The following is a 22990-nucleotide window of genomic DNA, read 5'->3' as shown; positions in this document are numbered from 1 at the left end:
GAAAACACCCCCGACAATTGACCTAAAACTGGGTTTTGGCCAATTCGATACTGTCTATCATGTTGGCGGGCTTGTGATATATATCGTGATTGCACAACCACGAGCAGCTTGCCAGACCACCTGGCTTCGCGGTGAGCATTCCCAATTACTAGGTCGAACAACGGAAGAACAAATCATTGGAAGTTATGATAGGTTTAATGCCATTTGTTATGCATTGGTAGACCGGCCGCCTACCTCAAGTAGCTCGGGTTGTAGGCCAATACTCACGGTTAAGTAGGATGTATCTATCAGCATAACGCCAGAAACTCTGCATAGCAAGCGTCACAAAGACAGCTACCCGGAGGGACTGATCCTAGATCTGCATACGAATTTCCGGGCCTGTAGCGGTCATGACTGCATCGAGTGAAATGTGAGCACGCGTGCAGCTCAAGCTCCTTACATGTCCAGCCCATGATGTCATACACCATCATCATAGACAGTTACTTCGGCAGACATCACTTACACGACATCTCGCTGCTCATTTATCCCAAACAACTTTAACCAGGTCTACATCACCCCAATTCCAAATACCAGCACTTACCAGACGAATTGGTTCCAAAATCATCCCAAGAATACACAGACAAAGACTTCAAAATGGTTGCAATTCGCATCAGCAACGCCCTCCGGGCAGCTCGTACAGCAGCACCCAGTGCAACCGCCGCCACGCAATCAGTGGTCTACCGTCGCAGCATCGCGACTACTCCCCGAGTGATGGCCCAAGGCTATGGCGACGGCAGCAAGGACCCGCAAGGCCAGCCGGGCGCCTCCAAAGCGCAGGAGAAGTCGGAGCACCCCGGCCCCTCGCCGCCGGACGTCGGCAAGGGCACCGGCGGCGGGCCGACCAAGGCGAACGAGAGCGGCGGCGGCGGCGGCGGCGGCAAGAGTCCCGAGGACGCTAGCGCGCAGTCGGGCGGCGCGCGGTCCAAGGAGGCAAAGGAGACCGGATCCAGCCCTACGGGTGGCAGCGTTGGCGGGCAGGCGTCCAACAAGGGAGGTGAGGCACTGAAGGGACCCCAAGGCGAGGGCAGCCCCCAGCCCAAGATCCTCAATCAAAGCATGACACCAGCTGCAAAGTCGGGGCTGAGCGAGGAGCAGAAACGGGAGGTCGAGCAGCATAACGTCGACTTCGACAAGCGGCACGATCGCGCCGCCTCCGCGGCCGACGACAAGGTGGACAAGAAGTTCTGGAATTCGTAAGTAATCACTGTTTTCGTTTGGAAATCTTGGTACTTCGGCTTGATCTTGATGACGTACTTGCGTACTCCTTGAGCAGGCAGGCGAGTACGAGAACCACTTTTGCTGATTTCTGTCTCATAGCGGTGGACGAACTGGGAAGGAAAATGATTGGAATGCCTAGGTTGTACGAGGGACTAGTCGTACAACAAATTGAGCTGTGACTTTTGATTATTTCTCGTTGTGTCTACTTCACGGCTATCTTGTACAATAGCTCTCCTTGTGTACGTTTGTCATGAGAGTGGCGAGGGAGAGAAAAGGGAGGTCGAAAGCTAGAGGGTCACGGCCTTGTATCAATACCCAGTTATCCACCATCATATTATCACCATACACCGGCGAAGACATGTATTCTGTTTTTACTGTCTGTTTGTGGGTCTCGACTGATATGTGTATTACCAAATACAAAATGCAGGAAGCACCTTATCTGTGTGCTTGCACTGAGGCTGAGGCTGTGTTCCCTGCCACCACCAGTGTACCTCACTCGCTGAGTGGGACAGCACATTTTTGGTCTTCGGTCAGCCATAAGCAACATGTCACTTAGAATAGCCTGTTGCTGCTTGTCGGTGTTGAGGGACTACAGGCACATATACTTGCAGAGTGTCCCAACCGAGGCCTACTGAGATCTAAAATCTTTATGTACTCCCAATGCCCCCTGAGTTTCTCAGCATTTCATCACTCGCTCATCAGAATAGAATCCGGTGACGGTTCCCTGGCCGCCTATTCTTTCTTCTCAGATTTTTCAATAACCCTCTTAAACGATTCAATTCTAACGACTTCCCATAGCTGAATAATGGCCGACCCGTTGGGTACTACCCTCGGCGTTCTGGGGGTAGTTGGTGTATTGTCCGTTTGCCTCCAGGGCTTCGACCTCATTCAGGCTGGATGCTCCGTCGGAAAAGACTTCACTCTCCTTCAGAAAGAATACTCAAGCCAACAATTCCGGGTTCATGTATGGGCCAGGATGTCGGGCTTCTTCGACAAAGGTGGACCTGACCGCCGCCTAGACGATGTCCGAGTAAAAGCCATGGTCCAGATCCAGTTGGAAGCAATCGCCCTCCTGCTCGAGGATGCAAGCAAAATTGTACGAAGATACCAAATAGCACAGGGTACCAACCTGATTACTACTCTGGGTGCCACTACAAACTTCGTCGAGAAAGGCTTGTACCTCGACCGTATCAAGCAGACGAAGAAACAGGCCGGCGTCTTGGGTGCCTTTCGATGGGCGCTGAAAGACAGAGCCGCGTTCGAGACCTTGCTGCCAAGGTTGAAGAACCGCATCGATTCGCTATATTTCGTGACAGAGAAACTACACCTCTTCGAACAGGAAAAACGCAGCACACATTCGAGATTGAGGTCGCGAGCATCCATGAAGTCGTTGTTTTGCACACGACCGTTTCGTTGCCGCAGTCAGAATCGTCTTGGCCAGAAAGATGGGGACAGCAAAACAACTACCACCTTTCTCCAGCAACATGAAGAAATTTTAGGACCGGAACATCTCAGGGGAGATATTGGTTGAGAAGCCATCCGCTACAATTAGTTACATACGTGGGAACAGTTCATCTTAGTGGTGGTGTTGTCAATTCATAAGTCGAGTATTGTAGTACCGATTGGGGGGTGGCAGGTGGGCTTGGACCGGGACTACCCGCGGGCCTGCAAGGGGCCTCAAGTTCCCAACGTCATTCCGAATGGGACCAGACCAACCTTATGCATTTAATATTTAATAAAACCATCTTCACCGTCTACTGCCGCCTCCGACTTCTCCAGCAAACGCCAATGGCATTGAGAGGCCTTGGCCAGTATTTCAATGGCGGATGAGGAACTGCTGCAGAAGGTCCAAGGCCTGGGCGACCTGGATCTGGCGGCACTACTCTGCCTCATGAGTCGCGAACACTGCATCATCAGCACCGAGCCGGAATCCCTGGACGATCTCGTCGACGAACTGCAATTGGTAGGCTGCGATTTCCGTCAACACCACAAACCAGGAGCGCATCGATGGGCAGAGCTAACATCTGCCGCTATGAACTAGGTCGCTGCCCAAACCTTCAACCTCAAATCCGCCGTCGTGAACTGCACTGCGCAAACAACCCTCGACGACTTCGCCGCCGCCATCCTCCTCCCGCAATCCCCGACAGCATCGGCCAACTCGCGCTCGTCCTCGCCCGTACTCACACGCGGCCACCCCGGCGAATCCTACTTCAACAACAAGCTGCGCCCCTCGCACGCGAACCACAACAACAACAACAACCACAACCACAACAACGGCGCCCTCCGGGCCCTTACGCCCCTATCGTCTACACCGTACTCCCACCACCACCACCGGTCCGGAGGGGGCGGCTCCTACACGCACCACAGTCCGCAGATCGCCAACCTGGTGCTGGCGCGCGACCTGGACCGGGCGCCCAAGGCCGTGCAGATCCAGGCGCTGGAGCTGCTGCGGACGCGGCGCATCTTCACGCGCACGAGCGTGCAGGCGGCGCCCAAGCAGTTCCTGTTCGTGGCCGTCCTGGGCGCCGACAGCGCCGGCCAGGCCCGCGTCACCGAGCACCTCAACGACTTCCTCTACATAGCGCACTGGCACGACCCGGAGGACGGCTTCGCCCGGCTGGAGGAGCGGGACGAGCAATATGGTGCTGGTGCCGGGGGCCTCCGCCGCCGAGACACGAACGACGACGACAGCGTGATAGATCTTGATGGGGACAGGTATCACAGCAGCAGTGAAAGCCTAAGCGGCGAGAGCGTCGTCCGCAGGCGTAGTCTACGGGGTAGCATGTCGTCGGCCCAGTACTTCGCCGCATCCAGCAGCGCCTACGAGCCACCTCTGCCCAAAGCACCCGCATCAGCACCAACGAAGTCGGCCACAGCAACGACCCGAATGCAGCCGCAACCGATACATACCGACTTCACCGCCTCCCCACCCTCCCCCTTCCCCTCCTTCACCGAAAGTGAGATTGCCGCCCTGTCCACGGCGAGCCGCCAAGTGCACATCGACATCGAGGTCCTGCGGTACCAGATGAACATGGTGTCGCACCTGCGGATGCACCGGGCCGTCGGCGGCGGGCGCGGCAGCGGCGTCACGCCCTTCGCGACCCAGCACTTCGGCCATCTCATGCAGAGCCTCGCGGCGCTCCACGGGCTCGACTACGTCACGCCCGCGCTCGTCGTGCTCGCCGCCAAGAAGATCTACCTGCACCGCGTCCGCATCGTTGCGCCCGCCAAGGAGCGCAGCATGCAGTGGGGCAGCGACGGCGCAGCCGTCGAGCAGCTGCTTGAGGGGGTCGGGCCCGAGGACGTCGTCGAGGATGTTATAGGAATGGTAGCCGCCGCATTGTAGAAGAATACATCTTCGTAGTCGGAATTAATAGTATTATACATGCCAAAATCACTTGCAATACTTCTACAGACGCGGTACGTAAGTACTTGCTTTTCGTAGCAACATTTATTTACATGAGGCCACGGTTCACCATCACTCTACTAGGACGTGGTATATACTTCTTTCATGTTGGTCTTGGTAGGGTCATGAATAAACTTCTTCTGTACATCGTAGACCTCATCTAACCCAGAAACCACCACATTGGGTGTGCACCGTATTTTATACAATGATGAAACCCAACAACGCCGGCCACAACGTAACATCTTCGAAACGAGTATGGCTTATGATCTTTTTCGTTCAATCCGTATCAATCCGTCCTTCCCAGTGTCATTATTCTTGAATTCTAAGAGATGAACATGTTGTCTGCACGCAGATAAGTCATCCTAACCTTAGTGTATCGTGCTCGAGACGCTCCTAGTGAATCTCAGACACCTTGCAGGTCCATCCCGAGTTCTTAGCCAGCAGAGGCAGACTGTTGAAAACATTGTATTAGCATTAACTCATCACCATTGCCAGGAGGGGGGATATAATAGCTTACCTAGCACCGAGGCACCAGCCCAACTCATTGTCCTTGATCTTCTTGGCAATGCGGACCTCGCGGTCAATGGGCATGTCGTAGCCGGTGTGCAGGAGACCGATCATGAAGTTCAGGTCGAGGCAGTACTCGCCGCGGCCACGGAGCTCATCCATAGCATCGGGGATGTTGCTGAAAACCTCCCAGGCCTTCTCGCCGCCGCACACCGTGTTGGTAAGGTCGTGGAGCTCGCGCAGGGTGAAGGATTCGGGCATGTTGAGGGGCTTGAGGCGGTCATAGAAGAAAGAGAAGACGAAGACGTCCTCCTTGGCGAACGTCTTGGCGAGCGAGGGCTGGTGAACACCGTTGAAAGAGCAGGGCGCAAGTGTGCAAGAGGAATCCTTCTTCAGAATGCGCTCGGCCAAGCTGCGGCATTGAGCTGGAGCCGGGGACGCAGGGCCAGTCATGTTCACTTCAATCTTGCCCTTGCCCAGAGCACCATGGTTGTCGCCCAAATCGACCTTGATCGTATCAAACTGGCCAGCGTTTATGCAGGGGTTGACAATGGGCTTGCTGAGCCACGCGTTGTCAGTCTGGCCCTTGGCAATGTCCTCGATAAGGGTGAGATGAATAGAGTTGCGGGCAGCCATCAGACCGTAACCCAAGTGAGAGTGCTGGTACAGCTCAAAGTCCCGACCACCGAAGGCAAGCTTGTACTTGTGATCACCCTCAGCCATCTTCTCAGGCATACCGCCATTAGCCGTTCCCTTAAAGGTAGGCTCGAAGACGATCTGGGTAGAACCACCACCAAGGTCGAAGATGGCAGCAGTAGGGCTCTGGTCAGGGCCGCCAATCTTGCCGAGCAGGTAGTTTGTCGTGATCCAAGCGTAGACACCCTCGTCAGAACCGTCCATGATAGCGACACCGTTCTCCTCACGGGAAACCACGGGGAAGGGGTAGTCCTTCTCCAAGTGGTTTCGGACAGACTCCAAGATTTTGTCACTGGCTTCGGCGCCAATCATGCGCAGGCCAGCGGTCGCCTTGACAGCAACAGGGCTGCATCCCTTGAGCTTATCGGGAACGGTGGTCATGGCCACGGTCATCAGATCATCCAAGGTCTTCGCGGCGGCAATGGGGTCGTCCTTATACTTGCTCAAGCCACCAACGCTCTTTTCAGTCATCTTGAACTCCTCCTTCTCCAGCTCAGGAGTCGGGCCGCAGTTGTTGAACTTGTAGACGTGGATACGGGATCCAGTGCTGCCGGCATCGATCATGAGGACATATTGGACGATGGGCTTCTCCTTGGAGAAAGACTTTGTGCATTTATCGGTGCCGTAGGACGAGTCGGAAGGAGCCTGGCCGCCTTTGGATGTCGAAGGGGCGACGCCGGTGTAGATGTCTGCGCCCCGCGGGGAGAAGTAGTAGAAGAGGAAAATCAGAAACACAACGATCGCAGTGGTCTTCAACCACCGCGCCTTTTGTGCTGAATTCATGCTGGCCGGTGGTAGTTTCTCCAGGATGCCGGTTTCACCGCGGTGCGGGTGCTGTCCGTAACTGGTGTCGTAGCGGCCGGGTTTCTCGTGAGGGTCGCGAGCAACCTGCTTCGTCGGTAACGAGACGGATGTTCGTCGCATGTAGACAGCTGGACCAAAAACGATCGCCCCTTTGCCGAAGGGACGTGGGATTAAGGCTGAGGAGGGATAGGAACGAGCGTGGAGGAAAAAGAAGAAAAGTAACGATTGGCAGAAAGTTGACTGCGACTCGAGTTGATTAAAACCTTAGGGGAACGTAAGACAAGGCGGGAAGGTGCAGGGCGAGAGATGAGAAACGAGAACTAGAACAAGTACTAGGACACGCTTCCAATTCTAAATAAGGGAAAGAATCGACGTCGGATTGGCACACATTTACGAAGTACTAACTGGCTGTACTAGTATGATAGCAAATAGGGAGAGAGAAAGCGCGTGGGTGGGAGTGCATATGTTGGATGGAGTATGCAATCTCGAGGAATTTCCTCATCTGTCTGTTCCCTCCTGGGCTTGCTGGGCAGTCCAAGGTTAATCTGGCATGCTTTAGTGCTTGGCCATTTGTCGTCGTCCTCTCCAGGTGCCAGGTAAGCTGAAAAGTGGGAATCTCCCCCTTTGCCCTTTTTTGTACTTCATTCTTGCCCCTGGGACGCGCAACCAGAGTACTGTACAAAGTACATATGACCGCTAAAGGGGTGACAGCTGAATCGCTAAGCCAAGGCCAAGCCACTGTCTAGTCCAAGCCCGTAAGTCGTTGTTAAGCCCAGTGCCCAGTGATTCGTTAGCCACACCAGCATCTATCGTCCTGGAATCTGTCCAGTCTTCGCCTTGACGGGCACGGGCGGGGCCCACATTTAGCCTCAATTGTCCTCCGGCGAAGCTTCCAGCGATGAATGGATTCTAGAAGCCCGTCGCTGACGTGACGTACAAGAAGCCGCTGCCTTTTATGCCACCTTGGGACTTATGATTTCAGACATCTTGACCGTTTCACGCAACGCTGACCTCTTCGTCCTCATTCTTTTCGAGATTGGCCACAACCAAACTTCCCATCGCTTTATTCGTTTTCATACTCAGCGATCGCATTTCGCGTGTTTTCTCTCCCTCTCTCTCTCTCTCTCTCTCTCTTCGTGGGGTGTAAGTCGCTTTGCCTTCTTTGATTACACGCAAGCAAGCCTCCGTGCATCTTCTTGGCACCACCCGCCGCAATGGATGTCCATCTGCTGGTGTACGACCTGTCGAACGGGATGGCCCGTCAGATGTCTATGGCTTTACTAGGGTTTCAACTCGATGCTGTTTATCACACGTCGATAGAGCTGGACGGCACGGAATGGGTTTATGATGGCGGCATCAACACCATTCGGCCCGGCACATCGCATCTGGGACAACCCTTGCAACGCATACACCTCGGCAAGACTCAACTGCCCATGGAAGTTATCATAGAGTACGTGGACTCGTTAAGGGATATTTTCACGGCGCAGGCCTACGATTTATTTAAACACAACTGCAACAACTTCAGCAACGACTTCGCTACTTTCCTGGTAGGCAAAGGGATCCCAGAGCATATCAGCAATATGCCCAATGCCGTGCTCGAATCTCCTTTCGGCAAGATGATGTTGCCGCAACTGGAACAGATGGTGCAGGCCAAGAAGGCGCAGCAGGGTGGTCTTCTAGGTATCCAAACTGATCCGCGGGCCGGCCCAGCAGGAGCTGCATCATCATCAGCGCCGCGGCCAGTGGTCGAAACAAATGGAGGCCACCATCTTGGACATGCAATGGGTACCGTAAGAAGCGTTTCGACTATGCGCCAGCTCGACTCGTTACTTGAGGGCGCTAAGAAGACGTGCGCCGTCATATTTTTCACGTCAGCAACATGCCCGCCTTGCAAAACACTGTATCCTCTCTACGATCAGCTAGCTGCCGAGCTTGGCGACAAAGCAACTCTGATCAAAGTCGATACGTCTCTGGCATTCGACATTGGTCAGCAATACAGCATTAGCGCGACCCCGACATTCATCACTTTCTTGAAGGGCGAGCAACAGGAGCGCTGGATGGGCGCCGACGCCAGCAGACTCCGGGGAAATGTGGGACTGCTGGCCCAAATGGCGACACCATCGCATCCCCACCAGATGCTTAACCTGTCTCGCTTTGCCGATCCAGAGGCTCGCCCAGTCTTATACGAGAAAATACCGCCGCTAGACAAGCTCATGGCAAAGATGGGCTCCGATGATCCGGCTGTCCTTGGGTTGAAACATTTCATCGAAACAAGAAAGGCCGAGGTGCGGCTGCAGCGACGGTTTCCAACTTGCACGGATTCGCCGACTATCTTGACCACGCCCTGAAAGAGTTGCCCGTAGATGCTATGTTTGCTGTGGTGGATCTCTTCCGCATTGCGATCGCCGATCAGCGTGTGAGCGGGTTCTTCGCTGAAGAAACTGACTATAAGTCTATCAGGAGCATCCTCGATTATGTCAACAGCCAAGCGGCATGCCCGTATGCGTTACGCCTTGTAACCCTACAAATGGCTTGCAACTTGTTCTCAAGCCCGTTATTTGTTGATCAGATCTTAACCCAAGCGTCTCTACGAAACCCCCTTACGCAACTGGTATCAACAAGTTTTCTCGATGAAAAGCACAACAGCGTACGGGTGGCTGCCGCCTCATTGCTTTTCAACCTCGCCTCAGCCAATAGCATGAGACGGAGGCAAACGCTGGAAGATGTACTACCGGAGGGTGATCAGGTGGAGTTGGCAGCCTCCATGCTAGAGGCTATTTCACAAGAGGAGGAGTCGGCTGAAGCGCTGCACGGGATGCTCCTAGCTCTGGGGTATCTCGGCTACTGCATGCCATTGGAGGGAGAGCTTGTTGATCTCCTCAGGACGATGGATGCTCAAGGCACAGTGTCGTCGAAGGCGGGCAAGTTCCCGAAGGAGAAGGACTTGATCAATGAGATCGGTTCCGAATTGCTCGGTAAAGGGCTGAAAAGGAAATAGACGGTAGAGCGAGTAGACTTGGGCTACGATGCCAACTTCTATAGATTAGACAGGCTAGAAATCGGTGTTCTGTTTGGGCTGCGATCAGTTTGACCTTTCTTCTGCCTTATGGAATTACCATTATTCCAGACACTCTTGACCCGGTCGCGCTGATTTCCCTCCCGTCCCCTTCTAAGCGAGTGGCTAAATCGATATTCAGATCAACAACCCTTGTGTCTTCTGTCTCACCCGAAGCTCTTAATATGGCCGCAACGCGCCCCCAAAAACAAGCCAAGACCAGACCGGAGCTCAAGCAATCAGCTCGACAACAAACCGAGTACACCATTATCATGGTTTTTTCTTGGCATGAAGCATCCATATCTGCATCTCTCCAGGAGTAAAGCAGACACCTGCATATGCTTAACATCCAAGTTTTAGCTTGGGGTAAGTACTTGATGACCCCAGTGTAGATCAGATCGTTGGTGCAGGCATATGCCACGTCAGGAAAAACAGGAGCGCGAGCTGCAGCTGCCCCGGGCAACCACCAAACCAGAAATCAACAAAGCGGGTCCCCCAAATCAACCCACTTCCTTTGGGCGGTGGGCTCTAGAAGCACCCAATGTACGGCGCATTCCTAACTTTGCGATATCGCGACACCATCGACGACATTTGCGAATCGCTATCTGAGGTCTTGCGCGAGACTGGAATGCTGGATGCCATTGTCTCTCCCACAATCCAACAGAGAAAGAGAAAGATCGAGAATAACAATAGCATCGCCCACTCCAGCACCAGCAGCATGGCTCCCCACCACCGGAATTCGCTGTTTGCGCAGTCGTCCGCCTCGACTCCTTCGCTGCGCTCACGCGATGGGACACTTCCGCCGCATATGAAGATGGTGGACGGCGGTGGCAATGTAAAGGTGGTGGTGAGAGTGAGGGCTTTCCTGCCTCGAGGTATGTTAGCATGTAGCTCGCTCATATGAACGGCGGCCAAGAGAATAATGAAGCTGATTGAAGTACTATTCCAGAGATTGAGAAGGAGACGGATTGCTTGATAAGCATGGACCCCATCACGCAGATGACCACGCTCCACGTGCCTTTCGACAATGACCCTGGGAACAGCCAGGCGAAGAGCAGGAAGGTCATCGAGGAGAAGTCGTTCACTTTCGACAACTCGTTCTGGAGTCACGACCGCAAGGATAGGCACTATGCGGAACAGGAGGACGTCTACAATTGCCTGGGCGAGGAGTTCCTGGACCACAATTTCGAGGGCTACCACACATGCATCTTCGCCTATGGTCAAACTGGATCCGGAAAGTCTTACACCATGATGGGGACACCGGACCAGCCCGGGCTGATCCCCAGAACTTGCGAAGATCTATTCCAGCGCATCGAGGCCGCACAGCAGGAAACGCCTAACATTTCCTACCATGTCCGTGCGTCGTACTTTGAGGTCTACAACGAACACGTCCGCGACCTCCTGGTCCCCGTTCACCCTAACCAGCCACCTTACTACCTGAAGATCCGCGAATCGCCAACCGAAGGTCCTTACGTAAAGGACTTGACGGATGTGCCTGTTAGAAACATCGGGGAGATTTTACGGTATATGAAAATGGGTGATTCGTCGCGAACGGTCGCAAGCACCAAAATGAACGACACAAGTAGTCGTAGTCACGCGGTTTTCACCATTATGCTCAAGCAGATCCACCACGATATGGAGACCGATGAGACCACAGAGCGCAGTTCGAGAATCCGCCTGGTGGATCTGGCCGGGAGCGAGCGTGCCAAGTCAACCCAGGCGACGGGCGCGCGCCTGAGGGAAGGAAGCAACATCAACAAGTCTCTCACAACGCTGGGACGTGTCATCGCAGCCTTGGCAGATAACCCGAAGCCACGGAGTAACGGCAAGCGAAGCAAGGACATTGTGCCGTACCGAGACTCGATCTTGACATGGCTACTCAAGGATTCTCTTGGCGGCAACAGCAAGACAGCCATGATCGCCTGCATTGCGCCAGCGGACTACGACGAAACACTGTCTACCCTTCGCTATGCCGACCAGGCCAAGCGCATCCGTACCCGTGCCATCGTCAATCAGGACCACATCTCTACTGCGGAGCGTGATGCCCAGATTGCTGCCATGGCCGAGGAGATCCGGGTCTTGCAGCTCAGCGTCGCGGACACGCGCCGGCGCGAAAAAGATCACAAGGACAGCGAGGAGCGCCTAGAGGAGTACCAGAACCACGTCGTTGCTATGCAACGTCTCATGGAGGAACGCAGTATGGTATCCGAAGGCAAGATCCGCAGTCTGCAAACTGAGAACGAGGCCTTGCGACTTCACCTTAAGCTTGCGCTTGAGAGCCTGAAGAACCCGATTCCCGAAGTGCTGGTTGATGACAAACCGGCCGAGGAAGGCGAGGCCGACAAGGAGAACGCATCCCCCGATGGTGGAGAAGAAGCAGACGACACGAAAGACGATGATTCGCTGGTGGACGAGGCCTACTATGACGAATCGGACGACGGCTACTCGTCCGAGATCCAGGAGGACAAGGCCAACGACATGCAGGACTATATGCAAGAGCTCCTCCAGGACCTGTCGCTATTCAGGCGTAAGATTGGCGACGACAAGGGTCGATTCTTGACCGAAAATTCCCGGAATCCACTTCAAGTGTGAACCGATTTGTGAAAGAGGTGCATTTAGTTGTGGGCTGGGGCATAATGGCATGAGGTTTCGAGGGCCCGACGGAAGCAAGCATTGCATCATATTTGTATTGTTGGATAGCGCGTATGGTGTTCTGGAGTAGGTAGGTATATATCCGTCAGTCAGACAAGGAGGTGGAGAAAGGGCACGCTTGCGATGATGATAGTTAGTTTTCCCCTTGTTGGGTGGTCCTCGGACGTTCAACAGGGGAATGATATACGAGCTTTAGGATAGATGATACTTATGAATACTTGCTCATTCCTTTTCTTTTCGCGACCAAGCTCTTTCTCAACATCTGACCGGTTTTCAGTGCCTTTCTCCCGTGCGTAGACTGCTATTCTTCAGCATATTTGTCTATAGTCTAGGCCTTCGGCTTGTCAGGTACTGAGTTTATGCCGCGAACGAAAGAGACCAGGGGATACAATGGCCCGCTGAACTCCATATCATACCTGCGGCGGAACTGATCAGCATTGATGCCTAATTACGAAGCCAGATAACCAACAACGCGACTTACCAGTAATTCACAGCAACGCATACCCCTTCTTCGCTGCACGACTGCGACACCTTGTGATACCTGCAAGAAAGAATCCGGGTGTGAGTAGGCCACCTAAGCACGTGGAAATCATCACAGCCCACCCCGAAGAAGAGGGACTTACCACATGGCCGGCAGGTAGAACATGTCTCCAGGCTCCAGCGTCACGCGCATCGGGCTCGCGAGATGTGAGTATTTAGTCGTGTTGACCTCGTCATTATCCGGATCCCAGGTGGCGAAGGGAACGTCGTCGGCATCCTCCTCCATGACCAGCTCGAGGGTCTCGTCGTCGTCGCCGCCGCCACCGTCTTCTTGGCGGGCATAGTGCGCGGGGCGGAGCGGCTGCTCGTTGACGCAGGGCTGGCACAGCGGCGGCAGCAGCACGAAGTGCTTGCGCCCGCGGACCTGGACGTAGATGTTCTCGTAGTTGTCCCGGTGCAGCGCCGTCACGGACCGCGAGTTGCCGATCCACAAGTTGATGGCGTCAGGGTCCTGCTGCAGGGCGATCCGCGCAAAGGGCACGGAGCGCTGGACCTGCGAGAAGAGGGCGCGGTACTCGTGCCGCAGGTTGTCGTTTTCTGGTTTGTGGGGTTTTGCTTCGGTTAGGGAGGAGATATGGAGATAGAGGCACGGACAGGCTTGTTCGGCTAGGCTATGGAGAAGGGAGAGGGAAGATAAGAGAAAAAGGGGGCTTGAGGGGAAAGAAACCGAAGAAGGACAGTTCTCCGGGTTCATAGCTCCAAGCACCTAGCGTGGACTCCGGATCAAAACTCCGTATGTGGTCTTGGGGGCCCAAGGGGTCCCAACGTGTTCGATTCGTTTGACAGAGTGTTATGGTCATGGATCACTAAATCCCGCCCGTTGAAACGCTGCGCTAGGAACAATGATCCCAAGACTCGGCTTCTTCTAGTCATGCCTCTTCTGGCTTGGCTTGGGGACAAGATAGCCAGGAATTCAGGGGTGTTCGGGGATGCAGGCATTTGCCACCTCCAAAAGATGATTCAGGCGGTGAGTACTAAAAGGGGACGATAAATGTATGTACATACGTGTCTGGGCATATCTAATCTCGGATCCTTGGAAGTTGGGATCTGTCTCTTGCTTCGTGAGGTACTCGATGAATTCCGGGAAGGATTGGTCTTCTTCGTGCGGTTTTGCGAAAACAGTGTTGCCCCTTTTATCCAGGGTGGGAGCATCTGCATTTCTGTCATTGGGCCGAATCATCAGGGACAAGTTCTTCTACGTTTTCTTTTTCTTTTCGTTCACTACATAGGAATATAACAACTAACCCGAGAGGCGTCACGGCAACATTGACTTGGTGATCTCGTAGAAAATGAGTCAGATACTGGACGTCCCACGTCTTGGTCGCTTGCCAGTCACGCGCACCACCACGAACCACGAAGGGTGTGTTGCGGGCGACATAGCGCATGAACTCCAAGGGGCTGGGCTCCTCGCTCAACTCCTCTATCAGGGACGAGTTCAGCTCGTGGTACGTGGTGATCAGTTCGGCGATGGGGGCAGCATTCCCATCATCTCGTTGCGCCGCCGCTGCCGCCATCATTGGCGTCATGTCGTGTGTCGTGTCGTTTACCTATCTGCCCCCTCTTTCCGAAAAGGGGAGGGGGACAAGGGACCAAGGAGGAGGGGGAGGAGGGGTGGAAAGGAATTTCCTTCCGATGCTGTCAGCCTGCAGGGTGTACTTTGGAATCTCTCCCTTCGTCCCTCGTCTCGGTAGTGGATCCGAATCGTCGACCACGGACGCTCGGGATTGGTGGGCGGGAAATTGTTCGGGTACTGCCGAAGGAAAGAAAGAAACGAATTCTGGTCCGTACCTCGCTACTGCACTGCAATTAACATTTGTCGCCGGCGAACCGGAAAGAAGAGGGCCCTCTGCCCTATGGGCGACGAGGGGGTTGTTAAGCGTCTCCCGGGCCTTTATTGATGGGCTAGAAGTGCTTATTATCGTACGATGGTGACGCAGCCTAGAAGCAGTCCTTCTTAGAGTCGCCTTAGGTGCTTGGATCGGAACAGGGTGTGTCCAAGGTGTGTGGTTTGTGTATCGTCCGTTCTGTGGTGTTGCGGCGAAAACTTGTCATTGGAGCCTCGGGCGCCTCGGGTCCCACATCCGGATCCGGGACTGATAGGCCCAAGCTATTAGAATTCTGCCTGCATACCTGCATACCTGCATCGTACATGCATTGGACAGCACATCATCATCTAGATTGGAAATAGTCTTCTTCTCCTTTTTCTTTCTCTTCTTCCATCTCTTACATGTGATGGATTGATTCGGCGATAGCCATGTTGGGGTACACACTATACACAATCGCCATGGCTCGATATCGCGACGTGACTGCCAACCTCTCCCCACCGTATCCTATTCACAGGTTTGCCCCAAATCGAGCCAACCCAATTCCAATCAGATCAAATCTGCTTTGATCCCAGTGCAGCTTCCGCGGACATGCGCAGTATCTATTAGTACCGTATTGTCAGCTCAGCCCGTCGGCCAAGATTAACCGAAACGCTGTTCTTTTTGAATTCGTCCGTTCCCCACGGGGATGTTTTCCAACACATTGGATGGTTCGGCTCGGATTGTCAGTGTTTTCCTTTCGCCCGCACGAACGTGGGTGCTGGGAAGTAGTGGTAAGTAGGTTAAGGTGCTCGTGGCTTTTACACTCGACCGGGAATTAGTCCACACGCCTCGTTCCTCTTGGCTACCCGGCGTGCTGCGGGTTGGCTAATGAGTATTCGCACCCACTCCGCTCGATGCACGCACAAGTCATCATCATCTCCCAGAACTTGCTTGTTTCTGCGTTTCTGCCCTAGCGAATACGTGCGTGGACATTCTCTGCGCCGCGAACGTACGTTGTGGTTCATGTAAGTTGGGCACATCAAGGGCATGATCATCGCGATACTTCCCCGTCATTGTTTGGCGTGACAGCTCGTAGCTTAGTTTCCCCATCAGACAACGTTCAGGAACACACAAACCTAATAAAACAAACAGCCCCAAGGTTCTGGGCTATCTAGAATACGTTCCAGACCGATGCTATGGTGCTTACGTTGAAATTACAAATACACAACAGCACTCGGGCAAGGCCAAGATATCTCGTAAAGGGGCCAACCGCACCAATCGCCCTCTCAAGTTCGGATCGGAATCCCCTTGTTGTCGTCCATCGTGCCATCTACGCAAAGTCTCTGTTGAAAGGGTATCCTCCCCTATCCTCTTGGCCTCCTTGCCTACATACTTGGTCCCTTCTAGAATGTAACGGATTTGCACTCGACTTATGCATCCCTAACCCCTAACAGGCTTGCTGCTCGCGCGGTTGGCGGGCTTCGGCAGGCGGGGCGGGTCCACGGAAACCTGACAGTCGCCGAGTTCGTTGATCTACAGAATTGCAGCCAACCCGGCAAGCAACCCTGACGCTGCGCTGGCTGGCTAGGCTGGCTGGACGCACCCGTTAGTGCGTAGGCGTTAGTGCAGCCCCCACCATCTCACTTGGTCTGTGACGGAAATTGGCCCGAGGATCGTCCTTTGGCGGACTGGCGGAATAGCCTTCCCAAGTATCTCCTCGAACCCCCCAAGCCCCCTCCCCCTCCGTGCGGCTCAGCTCTCAGATCTTCACAGATTCTGGGCTGGGTGTGTGTGTGAGATCAACTTGATGGATCACAAACATGGGGACACAAGGAAGACAGAAGGAGGAAGAGGAGGCGGAGGAAGAAGAACAGGAGGAGGAGGGCAGCAGCAAGTACATTCAATCTGCTGGGCACTTGACGTGTGACGTAGGTATATTGAATTTGAATACCCATCAAGTACAGCCAGCACCCAACCTAAAGCCACTCGCCATCGTTTGATGCGGATTGCGTTCGATGCAATGCTGAGCTAAAAAGTGGTTTCAAGATGGCACGAAAGGACAGACAGACAGGACAAGACTCAACTAGCTCTCCCAACTAGCTACGTCCCATCCCAGCAGAAGGTGCATAACCTTAGCGACCAAGTACCCCCCAAGTACCTGCAGTCTATTGCTGCGCGCCGTTCTAGCGTACCAGATGCGCCTTAAGAAATACCCAACCTACCGTGCCGGTTGCTAATAAATGGACACCGTACACTTTTCTTTTCCCCCTCGGCTCCCGAGTCTCGTCTAGCTTGCCACATTTCAACGGAACTATCGACTTCATGTACGCCTTCGACTGCTGTTTCTCGAGTCAACCCGCTGGCGCAGAGGCTATGCCCTACTAAAATTACCGATTGACGATCCCAACTGCTTGGAAACCCTCCCCCGTCGACTGCCCCGTCAACCTCAGCTACCGCGTAGCTGATGCTCTCTTTGCGCAAGATCCCAGCTTCAATATCATGACCGCCCCCACGTTCCGTAATAGCGAATGGCCAGTTTTGCGCAGTTCCATATGCGCTGCTCACCGAGATAGACAGCCTCTTGTCCAATCACCGACCCAAGTTGAAGTGGAAAATACCATCACCTGCGTCGGAGGATGATTTGGTACCTACTTTACCCCTTCAGAGGGTGTGTATTTGGAACCCTGACCCCCACGGCCGCATGAGGTAGACAGACGAGGAAAATAACTAACGTCTTACCACTCACTCGGCAAAAGAACGACTGAAGCTCCTATACTAGCTCCCAGTCATCCCTTGCGGAGCGTCTTCACGCGATATGGCCGATATGCGTCCCGCCATGTGGTCACGACCCTACTCATATCCGTCGCCGTTGCTTCGATTCTAGTATATCCGTTTCCCTTCCTCTACACCAGCGATTTCACCAACGGAGCCTCCAACCTACCGCATCATGTCTGGACGGATGCGCAGCCCCTCGAGGGCAAGGGCCCGATTGAACCCGATGTCATAATGCGATACATCTGGGTGCATGGCAACTACTTCGAGGCTCTGGATCGCGACCTGCTTCTCGGCGCCCTCGAGTTGCAGGACGAGCTACTTGGGCCGACCACCAACTTCAACCCGCTCCAGACAAGCCCACTGGAAGCCGCCGACGCCTCTACAGCCATGCACCTAAGCAAAGAACAACGCGACGCCTTTCATATCATTAACGGCGTCACGGACGAGTCTTGGTTCTTTCACTCCCCGCTGCAGTACTGGGCTTGCGACCCGCAGAAGATAGACAACGACCTGAACATTCTGGCCACCGTGAACGAGAAGAAGACTCAGCCAACCTCCGTCAACGTTACTCTCCGCCATTCCATCGTCTTCAGTGGCAAGCGCTTTGAGGATCGCCACTTGGTTGCCGCCGATGCGCTCGTCATCACCCTAATTCATCGTCGCAACTCCCCTATCGGGCGCATCTGGCAAACCAAGGCCCGGGAACTTGCCACCAAGATGTCGGACCGGTACGACGTATATCCCCGCGACGGCGTCAGCATGCCGAGTCAGCTCTATGAGTTTCAGTTCCGGCCTTTGTCGGTGCAGGATATCTTGGCCCTCGGAATCGCTTATTCGCTGACGCTTGCCTACTTCGTGGTCAGTCTGTCCAAGCTGAGAGCTGTCAAGTCCAAGATGGGCTTGATTGTGACGGTCATCGCGCAGCTTGCCGTCTCTATCATGTCGAGTTTTACCGTGTGCGCGATCCTCAAGATCGACTTGTCGAGGATTCCGAGTTTTGCATACCCTGTGGTCATTTTCTCAATGAGCCTCGAAAACGTTTTCCGGCTCATTAATGCCGTCATCCTCACTCCTTCGGAAGACAGTACAAGCAACCGGATCGGTTATGCGTTTGGCGAAACGACACATGTCGCCCTTGCGAGTGTGGCTCAGAACCTCTTGATTCTATGGGGTCTGTCCCGACTCGTCTCTCCCGGAGTCGCCGCCTTTTGCACGTTCGCCGCTATAGCGATTGTGTTCGACTTCTTCTATTTATCTACGTTCTTCCTCTCGGTTCTCAGCGTCGATGTGCGTCGAACCGAACTTAGCGACGCATTAAACAAGGCTTCGATCCGAAACAACCGATCCCAGGCCGAGATACAGGCTCGCCAATCCTGGACAGACGCTATGCTTCAAGGCAAGATTGCCATGTCGACGCGCGTAGCCGGTACAGTGGTTATGATTGGCTTCGTCTTGATAGCACAATGGCATTTTTTCGAGAACGGGAGTTTGATAATATCGCTGGGACGATTACTGACCTTCGGCCGGAGGCATGAGTTTCCCGAATTCCCACCTTCGCAGCTCTCCGTCGACGTTCATCAAGCTAGGAGTCCGACCTCGTGGCTTCGACTTCAGGACCACGAGACCGCAAGGGAAGTTATTCACGTCATTAAGCCTGACGCGCACAGCTATCTGGCAGAAGTGTATGACCCGCTTGTATTCGTCGCGAAGGGTGCAGACCGGAAGCCTAACGTGCACGAGCGCCCTTTTCTACCCGCCGTTTATGACTTCGCGCGTCACCAGTCCGCGCCGTTCATAGTCTCGGTTCTTATCATTGCAGCCGCGGTACGGCTGCTCATGAACTATTTGCTATGGGATGAGCTTGCGGAGTCTCATAACAACTCAGACAATGCAGATGAGCCTCCGCTAATAATCGATACGCTCAGCGGCGGACATTCATTGGACATCGCCATGCTCGCCGCTTCTGCCGATGGCATGATTGTGTCCGTCGGACTTGACAGAGTCATCCGAGTCTGGGATATGAAAGCCGACGGCGCTAGTTATGTACTTTCAGGCAACGACATCCTCGACACGACATTTCCCAAGGCCATGTGTATCAATGATTCTCACTGGCTGGCGTTATTGACGACTGATACTGTATTGTTATGGGATCTCCATGAGCAATGCTGGGGCCCTTCTATCACGGTCAAAGCCTGCAGATATAAGCCTGAGGCCTTCTTTTTCACTGCCGACGATACTCACGGGCTGCCTCGTCTACTCCTGGTTCGCCGCGACGGTACCATGATCGAAATACGGCCCGATCAGGGGAGTCCGGCAGTTTTGTAATTTCTGGGGAGAGTGTTATCGTGTCAGTCGATGCTCTCGTAGATAAACGTTCGTTCAGGCCTTTTCTTTTTGTATTGCGTAAAAACATACTAACAACTTTGCAGCAAAAAGCACAACCAAGCTAATCAGTTCCTCTCGAGAAGGGGAAGTTTTTTGCTTGACGCAAGATCCGGGTGGGTGGTCTGCCAACTCTGTAAACATTGCGCGACCGCTGGAGAAAGAGTTCATGTCCATTGTTACCTTGCCAGAACTTGGATATCTCCTGGTTGTGCGAAGCCAGTCTGTCGATCTTGTTGATGCCGCGGACTATGTCACACTGCACTGTTTCAGAACCGACCCCATTCAACCACGGTCACTGAAATGCTTTCACTCCAAGCGGCGTCAGATGCAATGTGGCTCAGTTGGTTTGAAGTTTCTTACGTTCGCATACTTGAACGCTTTCACGAGAGACCTGGTCGTACAAAGCTACACACCTCAACATGACGGCGAATCCATCTGTTTTCGTACCCCTGGCCAGCCGGTCAGCAAGACGTGCTGTCAATGGCCCCGAACGCGCGAAACACGACGCGTGGTCACAGATCCCGGTGCCTGGGAAGCTTTGCCGTCCGGGATGCTCGTTGGTGCTCGGAAGAGAACTGTGGTCAAGCAAGTTGTTCCCAACGGGTATCCACCGTCGCAAGGCCACACCACACTTCGTCGGCGCCGCAACAGCCATAACCATAGCCGGCCGACCACACCTAAAAACAATAACGATGATGACTGGGAAGTTTGGATGCTATCACAAATCGGCAGAGGAGAACAATGGGAGTCAATGCCACTAGTATCAGACGGGTCGGGCTCCCAGCACTTGTTCGTCTCTCAACTGGGACCGATGACGCGTATCGGACGAGGAAGCGTGGCGTTGGGGTTGAGCAACGTGATTAAGGTCATCAGGGTGGGACATGAACGGTTCGAAGCAAGCGACGAGAACTCTACCTTGAATGACCCCTTACGAACAGTGACCAACCGGCGGCGCAACAGGGGCACGACATTGAAGAAGGCGGCCCAAAACGAATCCATAAATTCATGTATGAGATTATGAACCGGGAGAGAAGGCAAGTAGGAGATGGGAAAGAGAAAAACACGGTATACATAGACGGTTTCCGGTCTTGGTGGGAGGGGGATTTCGCTTCCATATGGGCAACAACAACATAACGGCGCATGTACACAAAAAGGGGAAGAGTATCATTATTATATAAATGAGGGTTGGTTGGCGAGCGAGTCTGGAGTTGCATGATATGATATCCCTTCTGGTTTTACACCCATGTTCGGCGGGTGTCTAAGTTGCTTCTTTCTTGGTATGATTATGAGAGAGCATAAGGGACGGGGGTATGTCTGGGCTTGTTTGGCTCATGTATTTGATGCAAGCTGAATCGGCGTTACCGTAGACGTTCACCGATTGATAGCTTCCGATGAAGAGAAGAAGAAAGCAAAAACCCTACTGATACAGTACAATGCAGACTTCCAATGCCTTGGGGCTATAACTATCTTCTGTACGTACACATACATATTTGGGTAAAAGGCCCCCATGATAAACTGTACACTGTATCTTTCTTTTCCAGCTGCAACCACATAATAACAAGAATGGACGGAGCCGCCTAACCAAGGTGAAAGCGCCCGGCGCTGAGAATTGAATGAGGAAGAGGGTGTCGTTGGTTGCCCAAGTCTTACACGCCTCGTTGGTATATATCCCTTTTTTCGCCAAAAACAAAAGGGGAAAAGAAAAGAAGAAAAACAAAAACAGGCTGATCGCTCAAAATACGGCCTAGAACATATCCGCACAACAAGCCCAAGAGACTGCAGCATATGCCAGCTCTTATCACCATCCCAGCTCATCATCAAGGGTCCCTGGCGATCACACCACAACACATGGCAAAGAGTCTCCACTCGACCCTTATCTTTTCTTTTCTTTTCTGCCATTTCTTATTGTTCTTCTTTCTCTCTCTCAGGAGCATCGTTTTCTCGGGCGGCTGCTAGCCTTGGCCACGGCAGCGGCGACAGCAGCCGGACCTGTCGGGGCTCCTGCCGCTGGCGGTGCACCAGCGGCAGCCACCCCTTGGGATTTAGACCTGGGCATGACAGAGCCGTACTGGTCTGGGAACCTGTTCGATTATTACGGTGTTAGTATGTTAACTCTCGGAAGGAGAAGAAGAGAAAATAGAAATAAGATTCCAGATGTCTTTGACGAGAGGAAATGTGGCGTGGAGGAGTAATAATGCAAAGTGGTCCTGAGAGTTTCACGTACCACATTTGGCATTCGTCGCAGGCCTCATCGAGCCCGATGGTGTGCCAGATCTGCCGCTGCTCGCAGGGCTTCTGCGTGAAGTTGGCCGACGTGCAGTACCGCGCGAAGGTGAAAGTTGTGTGGTGGCAGACGAAGGCGTGGGCGTAGTATTTACACATCTTTGCGTCCTCGGGATGCGAGTGGCGTAGGTATGGAATGTATGTTCTCAACGAGGGGGAGCAGCGAGCGTGTCTCCTTTTGCGAGTGTGTAACCCAAGTATATGATATGATATGTATGTATGTATGTATGTATAGTATAGGTGCGCTTGTGGATTTGGGTTTGGGTTTGAATGCAAGTCTGCGTGTACGTGACTATCGTGTATATATATGCATGTGTATGCGCAGCGTGTAAGCGACGGTGATAATGATGGGATGTATATCTTGCCAAGAAAATCAATGAAGGACGAGAGGTGCCTTTAGACCCGAAATGAAGAATGGAGGAACCTGTCCGGTGCGAAGCTATAACAGTATAGACTGTAGGGATAAAGTCAAAACGTTTGGAAGGCATCAGTTTCGGAGAGGGAAGTGTCGTCCCTTTTTGTACACGATGACCTCTACATGCTGTCGCAATGAACGGATTTCAGACAGAGACACACATATGCTCGACTGGGAAGTTTGCCCTGCCCATCTCACGGCCCAAGTTACAGGTCACAAAGGGCGATCTGTGCAAAGCAACCACCACCACCACTGCCGTCATGAAGTTATCATGGCTGAGTTTATATATAGAAACGCATGTGCCCTAGTTTTTTTGTTTGGCAAACACAACGCACATGGCATGGCGCACATCATTATCATTTCTCCTTCATCCCTTGGGGTTAGACTCGATAGTCGGCTGGGGAGATCCG

At 53.4% G+C, this 22990-nt stretch overlaps 10 protein-coding genes across 10 annotated transcripts; 7 read left to right on the top strand and 3 right to left on the bottom strand.

Moving 5' to 3' along the window:
* Positions 1-633: 633 nt before the first annotated feature.
* Positions 634-1236, top strand: PG998_006896 (uncharacterized protein; the record flags this gene model as incomplete). The annotated part of the gene is made up of 1 exon (XM_066873712.1): positions 634-1236. One exon carries the CDS (start codon positions 634-636, stop codon positions 1234-1236), a length of 603 nt encoding a protein of 200 aa, XP_066729657.1.
* An 826-nt stretch (positions 1237-2062) lies between these two features.
* PG998_006895 (prion-inhibition and propagation-domain-containing protein) lies at positions 2063-2788 on the top strand (the record flags this gene model as incomplete). Its single annotated transcript, XM_066873711.1, has 1 exon — positions 2063-2788. The coding sequence occupies one exon, from the start codon at positions 2063-2065 to the stop codon at positions 2786-2788; it is 726 nt and encodes a 241-aa protein (XP_066729656.1).
* Positions 2789-3076: 288 nt separating this feature from the next.
* PG998_006894 (uncharacterized protein) lies at positions 3077-4603 on the top strand (the record flags this gene model as incomplete). Its single annotated transcript, XM_066873710.1, has 2 exons — positions 3077-3220; positions 3299-4603. 2 exons carry the CDS (start codon positions 3077-3079, stop codon positions 4601-4603), a joined length of 1449 nt encoding a protein of 482 aa, XP_066729655.1.
* Positions 4604-5056: 453 nt separating this feature from the next.
* Positions 5057-6790, bottom strand: PG998_006893 (guanosine-diphosphatase; the record flags this gene model as incomplete). Its single annotated transcript, XM_066873709.1, has 2 exons — positions 5057-5114; positions 5181-6790. 2 exons carry the CDS (start codon positions 6788-6790, stop codon positions 5057-5059), a joined length of 1668 nt encoding a protein of 555 aa, XP_066729654.1.
* Positions 6791-7884: 1094 nt separating this feature from the next.
* PG998_006892 (PUL domain-containing protein) lies at positions 7885-9018 on the top strand (the record flags this gene model as incomplete). The annotated part of the gene is made up of 1 exon (XM_066873708.1): positions 7885-9018. The coding sequence occupies one exon, from the start codon at positions 7885-7887 to the stop codon at positions 9016-9018; it is 1134 nt and encodes a 377-aa protein (XP_066729653.1).
* Positions 9019-9038: 20 nt separating this feature from the next.
* On the top strand, positions 9039-9668 carry PG998_006891 (uncharacterized protein; the record flags this gene model as incomplete). Its single annotated transcript, XM_066873707.1, has 1 exon — positions 9039-9668. The coding sequence occupies one exon, from the start codon at positions 9039-9041 to the stop codon at positions 9666-9668; it is 630 nt and encodes a 209-aa protein (XP_066729652.1).
* Positions 9669-10266: 598 nt separating this feature from the next.
* Positions 10267-12317, top strand: PG998_006890 (Kinesin-like protein; the record flags this gene model as incomplete). Its single annotated transcript, XM_066873706.1, has 2 exons — positions 10267-10600; positions 10675-12317. The coding sequence occupies 2 exons, from the start codon at positions 10267-10269 to the stop codon at positions 12315-12317; spliced, it is 1977 nt and encodes a 658-aa protein (XP_066729651.1).
* A 388-nt stretch (positions 12318-12705) lies between these two features.
* PG998_006889 (uncharacterized protein) lies at positions 12706-14431 on the bottom strand (the record flags this gene model as incomplete). Its single annotated transcript, XM_066873705.1, has 5 exons — positions 12706-12793; positions 12859-12918; positions 13001-13454; positions 13923-14077; positions 14163-14431. The coding sequence occupies 5 exons, from the start codon at positions 14429-14431 to the stop codon at positions 12706-12708; spliced, it is 1026 nt and encodes a 341-aa protein (XP_066729650.1).
* Positions 14432-17220: 2789 nt separating this feature from the next.
* Positions 17221-20903, top strand: PG998_006888 (Sterol regulatory element-binding protein cleavage-activating protein; the record flags this gene model as incomplete). The annotated part of the gene is made up of 3 exons (XM_066873704.1): positions 17221-17390; positions 17479-19818; positions 19952-20903. Exons 1-3 carry the CDS (start codon positions 17359-17361, stop codon positions 20901-20903), a joined length of 3324 nt encoding a protein of 1107 aa, XP_066729649.1. The 5' UTR covers positions 17221-17358.
* Positions 20904-21806: 903 nt separating this feature from the next.
* PG998_006887 (uncharacterized protein) lies at positions 21807-22264 on the bottom strand (the record flags this gene model as incomplete). The annotated part of the gene is made up of 2 exons (XM_066873703.1): positions 21807-21963; positions 22107-22264. The coding sequence occupies 2 exons, from the start codon at positions 22262-22264 to the stop codon at positions 21807-21809; spliced, it is 315 nt and encodes a 104-aa protein (XP_066729648.1).
* Positions 22265-22990: the final 726 nt, after the last annotated feature.

Source organism: Apiospora kogelbergensis (genome assembly GCF_038363985.1).
Source record: "Apiospora kogelbergensis strain CBS 113332 chromosome Unknown utg000005l_segment0_segment0, whole genome shotgun sequence".
Lineage (NCBI taxonomy): Eukaryota > Fungi > Ascomycota > Sordariomycetes > Amphisphaeriales > Apiosporaceae > Apiospora > Apiospora kogelbergensis.
Note: the sequence above shows the minus strand (reverse complement) of the source record. Positions and strands in the feature narration are given on the sequence as shown.